We start from the raw sequence: 17,111 nt of genomic DNA, 5'->3' as shown, positions 1-17,111 counted from the left end.
GCAACATGATGCAAATACATTGAACTAATTAACATCAACGAGTAATTAATAGAAAGTTAAAAACTGGATGCAAATGCATTGAACTAACGTCGAAACATAGTTGTATTATGTGTAGTGGGAATGTCTCGACAAGTATAGTTTTGCATTTAAAATGACGTTTATCATATCTCTTTTTGTATAATTGGGAATACCTTGCTATTTAAGTAGCTTCAATATGATCTTTACCTCATTGAGCATTATCACAAAACTTCAATCAAACTTTTATTATTAAAAAACAAAAAAAAGTCGAAGGATTTTATTAAGGGTGGATTATTACTTTTTATGGAGAGTGGGGTTTTTTACGATACAAGAAATTTGGATGAGTGATTAATATAATATTTATATCTCATTGATATGCACACACAACAAGAGTTCACTTCCCCACCACAACAAGAGTTCATCTCATTGGCTCGCGCACATTCTCTCTCCTCACCACATCGCTCTATTTTGCACTTCGAGCAATATGATTGGCTCTTAAAAATTCGGATGGAATAATAATTAGTGACACCTTCTCAAGTTTGTTTAAATCTCCCTAATCTATTCTTAATTTTCTATGGACTCCTCAAATTTAAAAAAAAAAAAACAAATTAAATAAACCTTATACAAATTCTACCGAAAACCTAACTTTTCTCTTGAAACTACGATTGTCTCTTATCTTCTTCCCTACCAAGCAAGAGTTCACAATTGCCCCAAGATCTTTGATCGAGCCAAACTGGCAGCCATGACACAAAAATTGTACGCCTCAATTCAACAACCCCTTTTCTCTCCTCGCCTACGCCCATTTCCCAAATCTCTTCCATCGTCATAATGACCAGCAAAGACCGGAATCTCGATGCCATCTTTGACAAAAAACGAGACCTTGGTTATGTGGTAGAGTTCAACTTAGCCTATTTTGTCTCTTAAGTATCTTAAGCAATTAGACTAAAATAATATTTGACTAAAACAATCTACCCATCCATGGCGTCTACGGTAATATAAGTGAGACTACAAGGAGTTCAAGCAAAAATGCTCTACACAGGGAAATGGGTTTATGGCTAGAGGTGTAAGGAACAATGAGGGAAAAACTTCTACACTTTCACCGAAACAAACTTCAGACATCAGAACTTCCGATCCCTTTTTTTGTGTTTGAACAATTAAATCTCAGTTCACGTGGTCTTACAATGACAAATGAAAGAAACGAAATAAACCGAAAAAACAAAATTGAAAATAAGCAGAGACCAAACCAAAATAGCATAGCCCATTTCAAAGCTCATAGACAAGTGTTTACAATGTGTCTTATTTTCAAACCAGTAATGTTACACCCACCCACTAATTTAATATTTTGACCTACTATTTAAATCTAATAATGTGTCAAAAGTCCTAATCATTGATTTACATAGAGATACATGTCCGTGTGTATTGCAATGCAAACCAACATTATCCAAATAATTAGTTGCAATAGTATATCTAAAAAGAAAGTCTGTGTAACACTACTCCATTAAAAGAACTGTTGAAAAAAAATTCCAAAAAAATATCATGTAACAAAAAATTGGAAACTAGATCAAATGCATTGAGCTAACCTAAAAACTTAATTAAAATGGATACAACTATACGTAACTTAACTTAAAAAATAATTAAAGAGAAATCGGAAAATTTATATAAATGCATTGGGTTCTTTTTTAAAATAAACAATGAGGCCAACACGATTTTATGGACAACTCGATGTTTAGACGACTACACCATCACAAAACTCCATCCAATTAATGGACTATGGGCCAAAGTTTGGGCTTTCGTAAAATACATACATATTTAAAAGACTTTGGGCTTTTGACGTTGTTCGTACATTTTTTGGCTTGATATACTATTCATACATACAAAATACACTCTAACGCTTTGTTCAAACAATGTTACAGCATATTCAAACAACATTATGCAAAGTTGCAGACCTATTTGTAATATTTTAACTATAAATTCCACATACGTTGATAAATAGTAACAAATAAATAATAGTTCAGTTAATACAAATAATACTCATACCAAGAACACATTTTCATTAAAAAATTAAACTCAACCACAATTAAATGGGTTAACAAACTTTATTATGGGCTATGTCTAAGATGCACTATAGCACTAAGAAGTGCACTATGGGCCTAAGCGATAAAATTGGATTGTATGCGTCAATTTAGTTCGTATTACAGATTACCAAATGGACTTATGACTTAAGTCCACATTTGTATACAACTCACATTTTAATATAGTTTTGAAGTAAAATTTTTTATACATGATAATAAAATGAAAAAAATCATATAAAATCGGTCCCCGTTCGTTGAACGGGTTCAAAAATCTAGTTAGGACTAAAAGTTGCGGGGACGGCTCCCGTTATTGAATTCGATTTGTTGGACCAAACTAGAGCGTGAAGTTTTTGTCAACATTCTTGTGATGCGCTATGAACAACTGTTTTTCAATAAATTGATACATTCTTGTGATGCGCTATGAACAACTGTTTTTCAATAAATTGATACGTGAATTGTTCTATGTATTGTCTTTCAGGATATACTTATTTCATGTTGAAGTATATATCTCATGTAGAAATTAGCTTACTTTTAGGGTCTGGTCAATTAGGTCAGCGAGACGCTAAATTATTAAGAGCATTTGCAATGCAGGTGAATAAGGGGGGTTTGTGACTATAGTCACCAGTTTTGTTAGAAAATGGATGTGCAATGTAGAGGTGAAAAACTAGTGACTTTAGTCCCCAGTTGATTTCAAGGTGAAACATTTCACCGAGATAGTGGCTGACTTGTTAACTGCGGACGGGATGTTGGATTCCGTCTCGTGTGTTTTTTTCAATTTTTTTTTCGGACAGAATGTTTCATTCCGTCTCGCGTGTTTTTTCGGTTTTTTTTAACTTCAGACAAAATACCGGACGGAATGTTGCATTCCGTCTAGATCAAAAAGCCTCCAGACGGAATCTAACATCCCGTCCGAGATATTTTATTCACCTTTGCATTACACAGCTTCACTTTGTTTTTCACCAAAACGGTGAAAATAGAGTGAATAAGTGATGAGGTGGCGGTGATAAGAGGGGAATTATTTTCACTTGCATTGGGAATGCTCTAAATGCATGGGTTTTTTTGACATAGACCCCAATGGGAGTGCTCATTTGATATAGACCCCTAATTTTTTGGGCATTTGTTTTGGACCCCATTGTAATAGGCGACTGGGTCACCTGGTCAGTCTTTTACTTTGTGACCAAAGTAATTTTATGAGAAAATGCCACCAACTATGGTTGTAGTTTTATCACTACGTTCTATATGTTTTCACCATAAAAATAATAATAATAATAAATAAATAAATTATCACTACGTGGTTACATTTGAATACAAAGAAAGGCACGTGTGCGGGCAGTTGTTTTGGGCAATGGCAATTCTGAAAATGTTTACAAAAAATGAGGGCAATGTCTCAATTTCAGAAAGAAGAATCCACGTGTGCGGTTAGCTTTTTGAACAGTGACAATATTGCAAATGTTTGCAAAACTGAGGATAATGTGCTAAAATGAGAAAGACGCGTCCGAATTTTACCGGTGAAATACTAATCTTATCCTTCCATAACATATCTTATTACATATATTCATTTTAATAATACAAGAAATTGGGTTCAATTCAAAACAACTGTAGAGGACAGTGTTTTGTGATAATGACTCACAAAACCATTTTCATCAATGAAATAACTCACGGACCAATTTCTTGATTTTAATAACCCTCAAAGACAAAATAAGTTGGCCCGGTTTATTTTATATTTCTTAAATGCCACTTTTATCCTTTCCTGTTAATAAGCAAAATTACGAGTGAGAAAACCCAAAACCCCTTTATTCTCCAACTGACTTGACTTTTTTATTCATGACGTACCTCATCAAACTACAAATCGAATCCCTTCCTTGTTTTAATCAAACGAAATTACAAAAGAAAAAACCCAAAACCCCTTCCCTGTTTTAATCAAACGAAATTACGAGAGAAAAAACCTAAAACCAAAGTCGAGAAATAGACAAAGTTGTGCGAAGTTTCAGTTATTTTAAAGAAGTTGAACAAAGATGGCAACTATTATCCAAAAAATCAAAGACATTAAAAATGAAGTATCACACCATTATCATTTTTTTTATAATTAAACCCTGGTGGATTTTTAGTTCAAATGGGCGAGCACTTTGGAGATATCCAAAGGTGATGGTGGTTCGATTCCACCAAGATCCTCTAAAATTTTAATGTTAATCAAACAATGATTGTTCATTTTTACTGTTGAACACGTATTGTTCATACCTACTTTAAGTATGAACACGTATTGTTCATATCTGTTTTGGGTATAAATATTTATTGTTCATATCTGCTTTGGGTTCATGTTTTTTTGTTGGCATGAACACGTATTTTTCATATCTGTTTTGGGTATGAACAATTAATGTTCATATATGTTTTGGGTATGAACAATCATTGTTCATATCTATTTTTGGTTCATGTTTTTTTTAAGTAGGTATGAACAATCAATGTTCATATATATTTTGGGTATGAACATTTATTGTTCATATATGTTTTGGGCATGAACAATCAATGTTCATGTCTGTTTTGGGTATGAACATTTATTGTTCATATATGTTTTGGGTATGAACAATCAATGTTCATATTTGTTTTGGGTACATGTTTTTTTTGGGTATGAACACGGATTGTTCATACTTAAAGAAGGTATGAACAATCAATGTTCATATCTGTTTTGGGTGTGAACATTTATTGTTCATATCTGTTTTGTTCATACCTATTGTTCATAGCTAATGTTCATAATTTGGGGTATGAACAGTTATTGTTCATATCTGTTTTGGGTTCATGTTTTCATAGCCATAATCAATGTTCATAAGTTCATAATTGATGTTCAGCATGGGTTGGTATGAACAATCAATGTTCATACTTATTGTGGGTATGAATAATCAATGTTCATAACTAGATCAATGTTCATACATGGATATGTATGAATAATGCTTGTTCATAACTCAAATAGGTATGAACACTCATTGTTCATAGCTAACAATCATTGTTCATACCTGATTGTTCATACCTATTGTGGGTATGAACAATCAATGTTCATAATCGGGTTGTTTCAATTGGGTCGGGCCATTTATTTTTTTTCTTCAGAGATATACTTGACCTTTCATCTATCTGAGCCGTTTTTATTTCACGTCAAGAGTAAACTTGAACTTTCATCCACCCGATCTTTGTGAGTGATTACAAAAATAACGTGTACTCTAGAGTTTTTCTTTCTGCCAATTTGTCCTCCAGAGTCACTCCCTGTTAATAATAATTGTAATAGGAAAATGTCAGTGTTCACTTAACCATCTTCTTTATAGTAGTTATAGTAGTTAGATATTTCGTATTGTAAGTTATGTATCATTGATACCCATTTATATATGTCCGATGCTTATAGGTAAAAAGGGCGCGTCGACTAGTACCAATGAACAAAACATCTACTTGGCAGCATTTTGTAGCAGCATTCACATCAGCGCAGCAGCAGTCTGTAGCATCTGAATCAGCACAGCAGCAGTTTGTACTAGCATCAGCACCAGTAGTAGCCTAGAGTAGCATCAGCACAGCAGCAACGCAGCAACAGCAGAGCATCAGCAGCAGCCCAGAGCACTAGCGCATCAGCACTTCATACCCCTGCCACCTCAACAACAGTTTGCACCACTGTGTCAGCAGCAGTTTAGAGCCCCTGCAAGTAGGGCTGTAAATGGGTTTCGATAACCAATTCGAATTAAACTGATAAAAAATGGTTTGAGTTTTGATAATTTTATTTGCCATCTACCGACCTGAAACCGAACCGAACTGATAAAATATTGGTTTGGTTTTGGGTTTACTTTCTACCGAACCGATATAAACCCGAACCGATAAAATGACATTTTAGCAATATTTATGATTAGTTTTGTATATGTTTATCAATTATGTGGCTGAAATTAATTGATTTAATTTAGAATTTAATTGATTTTATAGTTTTTTGTTCGGGGTTAGTTTGGTTTTAGGTTGCAATATATCTTATCGGTTCAATTCGATTCGATTTGGATTCCCAATTTTCTTATCGATTCGGGTTCTCAAATTTTACATAACCGACCCAAACTAATCCATTGACAACCCTACTCGCAACATCCCAATTCTTCAGAGCTCCAGATCATCTCCTCAACAACACTTTATTACACCAGCTAGAATGCAACAGTTTAAGAATCCAACAAGGCCATTGTTTGTTGCAGCCCAACTTTGAATGCAAATGCATTTTAGAGATGAACTCAATTAATATGTATTGTTTTGGGGGGGTTTATAGAGGTCTAATATTTTGTTAATTAGAGTATGAAGTAGTGCAAATGGTGAATAAAAGAACCAAAACTTCACCTTCACAGATTTGTTAATCAAACTACCACCCATCGAACCCTTAGAGCAATTGTGTAAAGTTCCGAATTTATTTCTTTTGATCTTAACCTTCTTTTAATTTGAAATATTTTTCCTTATTTATTCCACGTCTTCTTAGATCTAGGCCAACTTCAAATCCCTTCTAATCTCAGCTGTCTTTTTAATTATTTTTAATCGCATCTTATATCGACACATGTCCAAAGGCATTTAAATCTTCACGAAAAACCCAACAGTAAACTGACCGGTCAACATGCATTTACTTACAGTTGACCCAGTCAACCAGTGAAATTGAGGGTCCAAAACAAATGTCCAAAAAATTGGGAGTCTACATCAAATAAGGACTCTAATTGGGGTCTACGTCTAAAAAACTCTAAACGCATCACATGATATGGGTGCACCGTGCACGCCCATGTTTTTCTTACTCACACCACCATTTTCTTTTCGCGACGACCTGGAATTACAAAATCATTGTTTACAAAAAATTCAAGTTTAGGTGCTAAAGTCTAAACCCAACTAAAGATTGATTCGGTGGTATGGCTTATGAAAAAGCACCGATGGAATCAAGGGCCACCGTGTCCCCAAGTGCAACACTAAAAGTACAGCTAAACAACTTTTAAAAGCTAACTAGTGCTTCTCTTTATTCTCCACCAATTTCCTCTGAGTGGTACTTGGTGCGCTGTTGTACCTACTAAATTTATCCATAAACACAGTACAAGACAGAGTAAACCCTGTTCACCAAGTTTTGTTTCAGGTTATAATTTTCCATTTTATATCTGATGTGGTTATGTTGAAAGACACTCTCAACTCTAAAAGCACAAAGCGACCAACTTCTTAACTATGAGAAAGACGATCAAATGACGATCAAATTTGAAGGATTGATATGTTTTACTGTTGGCACTTGCACTACTTTCTGTCATACAAAAATAAAACTTGTAAACACAATTTAGGGACTAACTCAAGACAGCTATAGCCTATAGGGGTAAAACAAATTTTCAGTGGTCTTCATCATCAATTTCTTATGTACGTTCTTTAGCGATTATCTCTGGTAATGAAATTACCCATGCAGTCATTATGCCATATATATTGTCTACTTGACTCATCTTGCAGTTGCTTGTTGTATTGTCCCATATCGATCTTTTGATCCTTCGGTTGCTGTTAAATTAATAATAGCAATGCACTAACTACCTACCTAAAGTGCTCCAACAACAAAGTGGCCAACACCACAAAAGTGGCATGGTCACCATTTCAATTTTGTATCTTATACGAGATAGAGATTTATCTTATAATCGAAGTCCTTAAAGAAGGTGTTTTGTAACATAGAAAGCGAGCATTTGCACTCTATATCCTGGAAGAGAAATAATTTAGATAGATCAAGTTGATGAAAATGGGGGTAATAGTCCCTAAGATTACTTTGCTCTTCTTCCTCGTCTTATTGTCCGTTCTTCTTTCAACTTCACTTGCAGGTAGGCTTCTGAACACCTTGCACAAATGGCTTATCAACTATATATATATTGTTGTTCTTGCCAAGAAACAATTGAAGTAAATAGGGTAAATTATTTTCCTAGGAATGCAGTAATTTTTTTTTAATAGCAATGGCGACAATGTGACATTAATAACAAATTTTACAATTCTAAATTTAAAGGAAATAACTAAATAAGTGAACTTCTCAAGCACATAATGTTAGGCATACGTATATATAACTTCGTAGGTGTTGTAGTTGATAGTGACAAGTGCATGTTAAAGATGCATAGCTAAGTTATAACTATTCGATTAGCAAATCTATTTAACAATATCAGCCATTCGATCTATATCTGTGATATGATCTTGCTGTCGATCATATGATATGAAAGAAAACTTTTTAGTGATAAGGTGATATTGTTAGGGGAGCGAGATGGCGGTATAAGTATGATCTTTATTAGTTCAAGGAGAACAAATATACATGACATGTCTCAAATAAACTAATTGACGATTTAAAATAATTATGCATTTTTAGGAAATATTTAACAATTATCCAAATTTATATGTCCTATTTTGCTATGTGCTAAAGAATATGTTAAAGCTCAATACTAAAAGGTTTATTGGAAAAACAAATTAGCTCAATACTTAAAGATAAATTAATGTTCTCTATCTCTCCCTGGTCCAACTAATACAATATGTAAATTATCTTGCTGCAGGCCGAAAATGGAGAGTTATGGAGAACTCTTTCATGGACTTGACTGCAACTGAAAAGGTACGACACTACTTATATGATGGTAGATTATATAAAGAGATGGAAAAACAGAAAAACGCATTCTAGCTAGATTGCTACTTTTCTTTATGATTTGGCGCTCTTTAGCGTTTATACGATCATTTTCTACAATATATATAAATTTATTTCCCGTACTACTTTGTATGTAGGAAATGCAGAGTAAGTTTTTTTACCATGGAGAAACAAGTGAAGTTCATGAGAGACTTCTTAGAATCAACACAAGAGACTACGGAGAGTATGACTCTGCCCCGACTCTTGTCAAGCCTCCTTTCAAACTCATTCCCAATTAATCATGCAACAATACACCAAAATGGTTCATCAGTCCAAGGTTACCAAAGTTCAATTATCAGTATACTCTTACGTGGAAGTTGATTATGTATACAGAAACTACCCACTAAGTAGTACCTACAGGCGAGTCATTATCGGTTAGATGCGAATCTTATACCAAAGACAGTTGCCTTAGAGAATTGGAGCTCTGGTACGGTACAAAGCAACGACATTGGATTATAGTTTTCATATCATGCAATGTTGCTTTGTTGTTATGTGTGCATTTATGCAGATAAGTAATTTTGCGTGGACACATTAAATTTTTACAGGTTAGTATTTTATTGATGTTGACATGTGATTAAGCATGAAACTTCTGATCATAGGTTTGAGGACTTGATCGTTTGGTGATTTTTTTTTTTTTTTTTTAATTTTTGAAAGGTTGATGTAGGGGTATGCATGGGTACCCAATTACCCAAAACCGAACCAGAACCGGAACCGTTTATAGCGATATTAGATCTTAAAATAAAATGTTAGACCTATTAAAAATAGGTTTTCAAGAACTGAACCGATAAAGAACATGAACCGTTAGAACCAAATAATAAAAAACCGATGGGTATTCGAACCGAAATCGGAATGAACCGATTATTATGATTTTGATATATAAAGTTTAGTATTATATTACACTAAATAAAGGCAAATCAAAACATTATAATGTATAGTTTTTGTTTGTTAGGTATAAAAGTCTACTAAATATATATAGCATAATAATTAGTGTGTGTTATTAAATGCATATTTTATAATATTACATTAAACACGTGTATCATAAATGTTAAGGCTCTGTTTGGTAGTAACAACTTATGCTGATCTAGGTGGTATGTAGAGAAAAAGGACGTTTTTTCTCTTTGGTGTGAAGAGCGCGACCCGCGCTCGAATTATGCCTGGACAAGGTGCGACCCGTGTTCATGCCTTTGGCGATCACGGAGTTTAAAGCTCGGCCCAGCCGACCAGCGCTCCCACCGCTTTTTCAAAGACTAATTTTGACTTTTTAGGAAGTTTTCTGAAATAGTATAAATATAGGTTTTTTCTGTAGAAACCTAACCTAACCAAAAAGAGAGAAAGAGAGAGATTGTAAGAGAGAAATTCTTAGTGAGTTGAGTGTTCATTCTTTGTGAGTGAATTGAGAGCTCTTGTAATTTGTTACTCTGGACATCTAGTAAAGTTTGGATCTCGCCAATGTGGACGTAGCCAAATTACCGAACCACGATATATCCTTGTCTTGTGGTTGGTTTTCTTTTGCATTATTATATTTACTTTATATATTTGTTAATTGTTAATGAGAAGCGTTGGGATAGTACTTGGAGGGTGTTGAAGTCTTGTCTTTTGAGAAGGATCAATCCTTGTGTAAGATTGATCTATTTGTTGTGTTGTTTCCACAATTATTTATTTACAACATGGTACTTAACCAAGTTTGGAGTACGTATCCAATTCTCGTGGTTTATGTCCCATAGATGATCAATAACATAAAGTATTTGGTTCTTGCCTACTCTTCCTCAAAACCTATTGCACCCCAAGTCAGAAACAAACAAAATAATCATGAAAAACTTCAGATAGAAAACCCAATACAATACAATCTTAAAACAGATTGTTAATCAAACTCCCAAATTAATATACCAAAACCATATTTCTATTTTCTTGAAAGAAATTTACAAAGAAAGATTACATAAACTTCTTTAGTAGCAACAATTCGAAAATTGCCAAAATCAAATTGGTTTCATCTTGTATCTTCAAATTTGGAGAAATTAAGAGATGATGTGAGTAGAGAGATGTTCAAATTTGAGAAAATAGAGATTTTTGTGATGAAAACGGTGGGTTTTGCTTTGAGGTATTGCACTTTTCCTTTTTGTTTCAAATAAGAGAAGCATGGTGTGGAGAGAAGATGGTGGGGCAAAAGGAAGAAATAAAATTTTGAAGTGGTGAAGAAGAAGAGAGTAGGGCCGTGTTTTCTCGTTTTTTTTTGTCTGTATTTTCTTATTTATTAAGATGTAGATCGAAATCCAACCTTTTCCAATGGATACCGTTATATATTCACACTTTTGTGGTTGGGCCAACCAAATAGTAGTATACTATACAGTCTACAGGCTTAGGCTCAAAATATAGGAACCAAACATAAAATTCGGGTTAGTGCACCTTAACTCATGTATGGGTTGGGCAATACAGGCTACCAAACAGGGCCTAATAATAATATCAACGTTTCACTTGTATACTATGAATTAGCTAATACACTATATATATTAACTAATACGCATGTATGTGCTTGATATATTACATGTCATACATATATATATATATAGGATAATAAATATGTGCAATGCTAACTAACGATATAATTGTGATACATGTGCATTATTTATTTTATATATATATATATATATATATATATATATATATATATATATATATATATATATATATATATATATATATATATATATATATATATAAAAACAAATGTACGTATAGTAATATAGTATAATATACATGTTTTCGTAAAATACACGTGTACGTACAATTTATTAGATATACTTAAAGTTTTTAAAAAACTTTGAAAAGCTATTGAAGTTAAGACCATTACTTCTTTTGAGAGGACAAAAATATCGGTGACAAATTATATCATCGCACTAAAAACCAACTTTAATATCGATTACATAAGTAAATAAAGTGATTTTAGCAATATAATAATAATGTATAACCCGAGAAGAAATCAAAACCCGAGTCGGAACCGACTTAATTTTTGGGTATGGATCTGGGTTTTCTAAATATAAGAAAAAAACTGAAAGACCTAAACCCAGTAGAAACCGTTAAAAATAGAACCGAAACCAAAACCGATAAAAACCAAACCAAAACCGACCCATGAACACCCCTGGGCTGATGTACCCAAAAAATGAAATAAAGTTTATTTTCTATTTGAATGTATGTGTTTTTCATTCCCATTACTCCATGATATCATGAAGCATAATACAAAATATTAGGATATGGGGATGTATCGACCTTTGAAATCTCGATATATATCCTATTATGTGGGGATACTTTACACTGTGCCAATTGAAAATGTCGATGATATATGATAATTTATCGCGATATATCGACAATATTAGAGATATCAATGGTTTTTAAATTTTAATAGAATATCGACATATAAGAGGATTATTAGTAGAAATCTAAAACCAAAGAAAATGTGAACTAAATTAGTAGTAAATCAAGTCAGTAATGAAAACTTTTCAATTTAATAAAGTTATAATGATTTACTTGGCAATTTCACGTTAAAAGGAATGATGATTTGATTCGTTGATTTTATGGGAGTTGGGTGGGTGTCTTTTCTATTGAACAATCAAGTTGGAAATTCTTTAAACAAGAAGAAAGAATTGGGAGAAGAGAGAAATTTGGGTTGTTAAAATTTTGAGATTTTAAAACACAAATTTATAAGACAATTGAAACTTTAAGAGGGAGAGAGATGGGAAAGGTTCAACTTCATCATTAGAGTTGAATCATTCGTTTAAAAAGATGTAACACTTATAAGTTTTCATATTTACTTTGATTTATAGACAAACCAAAGTAAAATGTATAACTTTTTATCCTTAGAAGAGATTTTCTATCTCTATATTAGACTCAACTAGTATGAAAGAAAAACGAGAGATCTTTATCTCTAAATGATCATTTTAATCCTTAGTTCCTTATCCACATTAGCTATTTTAGAGCTTAACATGGAGAATGAACTTGTGAAAACCTTACACAATAGCTAGCTACTTCTATTAACATGGAGTTTTCTCCTTCAATTGGCTTCATTAAACCCTCTCAAAGAGGAGGAGTTAGTCAATTGTTATTGGAACTACTCTTACACTAAGAATTAAAGACATGAAAACTTTTTTTTTTCCGATAATAAAAGACATGAAAACTAGATAAGATAAAAGCTAAAGAAATTTGTATTAATGGAGGCTAAAAAGATATGCTAGTAAATGAACTAATGAAAATAAGATATGAATATATGATAGGGTTTGGAGGCTATCCTACTTTTATATGTTTCAAGTAGGGGGATGGTTATATGAACTCCACTAAAACAAACTCCAAATGAACTCCACCACTTAACTCAATGAACTAGAAGCTGATTTTTGGTGGAGATGTTTTCCACACAATAGAGATCATCCTCACAAAAAATCAGCTCATTTGAAGATGTACAACCTCATCAAAAATCATTTAGAAAGTTATGAAATTATCCAACGGTCCAGATTTTTTTAATTTCGATACAATTTTTGACAAGGTTAAACATATTCAATTGAGCTGATTTTTTGTGGGGGTGTTCTCCATCATGAGATATACACATCCACAAAAAATTAGTCCTCAGTTCATTTTGTAAGTTCATTTTTATGAGTGGAGTAACTTTGGAGTCGCTATAAGGTGGAGTTCATATAACCATCCCCTTCAAGTAGGGTTTACATGTGTGGGTTAGTAATGGGCCAAAAATATCACTAGAATCCATTACATTACATACAAACCCAAAATGTGTTAAAAAAACACGTGTGTGACTGTAGTACCATTATTGTCTATTCATATTGGTCTTGTGCAAACGGGCTTCATATCACTGGAAATATTTTCTCGAGCTGGTCATTTTGACATATAATGGGCCTTAATCCAAGGTTTGAGTCAATCGTTATACCTATTTGAATTTATGTTAACTATTAAGCATTTTTGCTATGCGGGTTGACTTTTGCTTGACTTCTTTGACTTTGGCTTTTTGAAGGTTTTTTCCTCTTGAATCTTGGCTTAATTCCATGGAATTCTCCTAACTATCAACTTAGCTCAATTTCCATGCAAATTTGACTTATTTTCACACATACTCGATTCCAAACCATGAAACATACAAAAAAGAGTAAATTGTGATTCATTTAAATTATTATAAACATAATTGGCCTAAATGAAGTATTCTTAAGGGGTTTTGAACCACAGTTTTAGATGCTTATCATGATTGATACATGAAAGGAATTTAAAAAGAAGAAATATAAAAAACTAACAAGAAGAAAAGGAAATTATTAAGAAAGAATTATTTTAAGTGATTGATAAATCAATTATACATCTTTGTGTTTGTATGGATGTTTTCTAAAAGAGGTATAAAAAGATATTATTTGATTAAGAAACTTTGGAAGATATAAGAAATTATGAGAAAATTTAGGTCAATTGATTGATAAGAAATTTAAAAGAAAAAAAATAATTGATTCATTTTCCATCTTCATCAACAACCCTATCTTTGAGCTTTATTCAACCATACACAACTCCAATTTATCATCTTCAATTTGTTTTACCCTTTAGATCTCAATGCCAATAACTTGCTGATGAAGAGAATATAAACAATTTTGAATGTAGGGGAGAAGTTGGTTATGGATTGATGACTTGGGTTTTGGTATCAAAAAAAGAAAATGCTATGGTGTTAAAATAATAGAGAAATTGGTATGAGAAAGCAATTCTCAATTTCTCAAGGATAAAGGGAGATGAGATATCACAATATTTAGAAATTATCAACTTATCCCTATAATATCGCGATATATTGAGGATATTTACAGTTTTACACTTAGAAAGTATCTAATATCTAATATAATAAGGGAGGGAAGTTTTATGACCTACGGCTGGGATTCAGTTTGAGGGAGGATAAATCGAGGGTCGCCATGCCTCCACGTTGGATTGAGAATTAATAAGAGAGCTTAACGGTGAAAACCCTTCGTCCCTTGGTTCTCACTTAAGAAAAGAAACCCAAAGGTTTTTCAAAACAGCGAAAACATTTTGGTTTTCCTTCATTATTTCTTCCTCAACCTCTTATCTGTGGGTGTTTTCGATTCTCAACTCTTCATTTTCGTGCACCAAACCAGGTACCTTCTCCATATCTCTTCGAAATCATCTTGCTTAATCATCTTATTCTATTTATTTTTTATTTTTATTGTTCGTTTGTGTGTGCTTGCAAATTCAATCATATTATTTAGCAAATTATTATTATTATTCCATATTTACATTTTAAAGATTTGAGAATTATCGGCGGAAAAGAAAAGGTTTAAAAGAGGTCACGAGATGAGGCTTTTCTCCCTTCGATAGATCCGCAAAGCTTTCTGGAGCATTTATTGACGTTGCTTAAATGAAAGTCTTGCCCCTCCAATCGAATCGTTCAAGCGGAACCAATTACCACCGATCAAATGAGTGAACTTTCTCTTCTTGGGTCTATTCATTTGGCATTGTCCTAGGAGTAGAAAGCCTTTCCTTCTTCGTCTTACTACTTGAAGGAATAAGATTCAAGAATCGGATTGGATCACTTTACAATAGATATGACACCTCCATCTCTTTGTTCATTCACCACCTTAAACCGATCTTTGCGTGATATATCATATCGATTGCCCCTTGCTGCACCACCTATCTTTCGAAGTGAGATGCACAAAGATCTACACTGATTTAAGAATCGCAAAGACGACGAAGTGAGCACATCCAAGTCCTGGAATTGAACCTGCTGATATCGTGATCGGGCAGAGTGCCTATTTGGGCGAGAACATCCTTTCTCGAACCATCACTTTCCGGATTGAGATGGTCTTACGAGGTTGCTACATTGGGAGTGGGATCAGCCAGGTTGTTTACTAATGCTATTGGTCTAAAGTTCTTTTTGTCAATTGTTCCAATCGAGGGCCGATATGTTATTCACTATTAGGTCTTGGAAAATATATGATTTTCGTCATCTTAGAATATCTTAGAGTATGGCTACTTAAACTCTAACCTGTAAATTTGTCTTCTTCTTCTTATTTATTGAATTATCAAACTTCCATTGTTTTTTATTTTTGCCTAATCACATTGTTTGCATTCTTAGCTTACTCTGCGGATGAAGTGGATTCAATCACCAAGGATATTCGTAATTCTGTCAAGCAGAAGAAAAACAAAGATGCTTATTATCTCGAGGTAAGTCTCTTAAGCTGTTTACTTTCCTTTAGGTGCATGTTTGATTGCTCTTCAAAGTAATCAAATTTACTTTTGGATTCATTTTTTGTGATAACTGGCTTTATTCCTTATAGTGATTGGACCATTTTACCTGTTCATGCTGTTAATATTTGTTCATCCTATCATTTTGAGGTAATGTAGTGCAGTTTCAAACCTTTATTTGTTTGTGTGAAAAAAGAACTCACAACCTTCTTGCTTTTAAAAGTTACCTCCAGTTGTTTGATCTTGATCAGATTTGCTATTCCTATGCAGTCGGCCTTACCTCCAAAACACAAAACGCTTGGTGTGGATTGCACAACGTGCTACAATCTTTTCATGGCTGGTCCTTATGGAGATCCCGTTAATTATTTTTATGATGAACCCGTTATATTAATTCCAGAGTGTGATGGAGTAAGGATACTTTCAAACACAAGTATGGAGGCAAGGATGTTGGGGTTCCGGGTGGAATGCAAGCTTCACCATTTTCTCCAGCGCATATACACAAAGCCTCTGCATCTCTCAGTGTAGCATCTAGATCAATTTGACCGCTCAGCTCATTAATGAATTTCAAGAGTGTATCGAAGTCCATCTCTTCACCCATGATCTTCTTTCCGTGCTTCTTCAAGATAGCAACACATACATACAAGTGGAAATGCTCAGCTTGGTAGTGTGTCCATAGCACCTCCCACAAACGCATCATCTTCTCAAAGTCGAACTCCCTAAAACAGAGGTTGGACATGTCCAAAGAATCACTCAAATTTCATAGAATATTGTAATATGAAATTTGTCTGGAACAAAATTTAACTAGCAATAAAATATATTTGTATATTCAATTCTAATTGCAATATAGTTCAAGTGTGTGAACACAGAATCACAGAGCAAAGCTAAAGCATTTCATAAGAATCCATTAACTATTTTGAAACAAGTTCACGACAGTACGACTGGCAATAATAATGAACAGTACGACTGGCAATCTAATATAACAAGGGAGGGTTAAGAGGAATATTAAAATCAAAGATCGAATGGGTGCGATCAAAATCAAGGGGTATAAATCTACGGTCAAAACCGAATACATGTGTAAAATAAAAAAAAATTAATTAACGGGGGGGAATTAATTTGAGAAATAAATTGCCCGCCTAACACTC

The 17,111-nt window shown here is 33.5% G+C and overlaps 2 protein-coding genes across 4 annotated transcripts; both read left to right on the top strand.

Moving 5' to 3' along the window:
• Positions 1-7,436: 7,436 nt before the first annotated feature.
• On the top strand, positions 7,437-9,347 carry LOC147519726 (uncharacterized). Of its 2 annotated transcripts, none has more exons than XM_086594881.1 (3): positions 7,437-7,915; positions 8,627-8,682; positions 8,859-9,347. In XM_086594881.1, exons 1-3 carry the CDS (start codon positions 7,831-7,833, stop codon positions 8,988-8,990), a joined length of 273 nt encoding a protein of 90 aa, XP_086451007.1. In that variant the 5' UTR covers positions 7,437-7,830; the 3' UTR covers positions 8,991-9,347. The 2 variants fall into 2 exon arrangements, with proteins under 2 accessions (XP_086451007.1, XP_086451006.1); XM_086594880.1 differs by having other exon boundaries at positions 7,524-7,915; positions 8,850-9,347.
• A 5,302-nt stretch (positions 9,348-14,649) lies between these two features.
• On the top strand, positions 14,650-16,815 carry LOC147519725 (protein VACUOLELESS1-like). 2 transcript variants are annotated; one of them, XR_015214276.1, is made up of 4 exons: positions 14,650-14,882; positions 15,860-15,948; positions 16,062-16,119; positions 16,240-16,815. XR_015214276.1 is itself a non-coding variant. In XM_086594879.1 (4 exons), exons 1-4 carry the CDS (start codon positions 15,718-15,720, stop codon positions 16,492-16,494), a joined length of 432 nt encoding a protein of 143 aa, XP_086451005.1. In that variant the 5' UTR covers positions 15,683-15,717; the 3' UTR covers positions 16,495-16,815. The 2 variants fall into 2 exon arrangements, 1 of the variants encoding a protein (XP_086451005.1); XM_086594879.1 differs by lacking the exon at positions 14,650-14,882 and adding an exon at positions 15,683-15,747.
• The last annotated feature ends 296 nt before the right edge of the window (positions 16,816-17,111 follow it).

This window comes from Coptis chinensis, chromosome 2 (assembly GCF_015680905.1).
Source record: "Coptis chinensis isolate HL-2020 chromosome 2, ASM1568090v1, whole genome shotgun sequence".
NCBI lineage: Eukaryota > Viridiplantae > Streptophyta > Magnoliopsida > Ranunculales > Ranunculaceae > Coptis > Coptis chinensis.
Note: the sequence above shows the minus strand (reverse complement) of the source record. Positions and strands in the feature narration are given on the sequence as shown.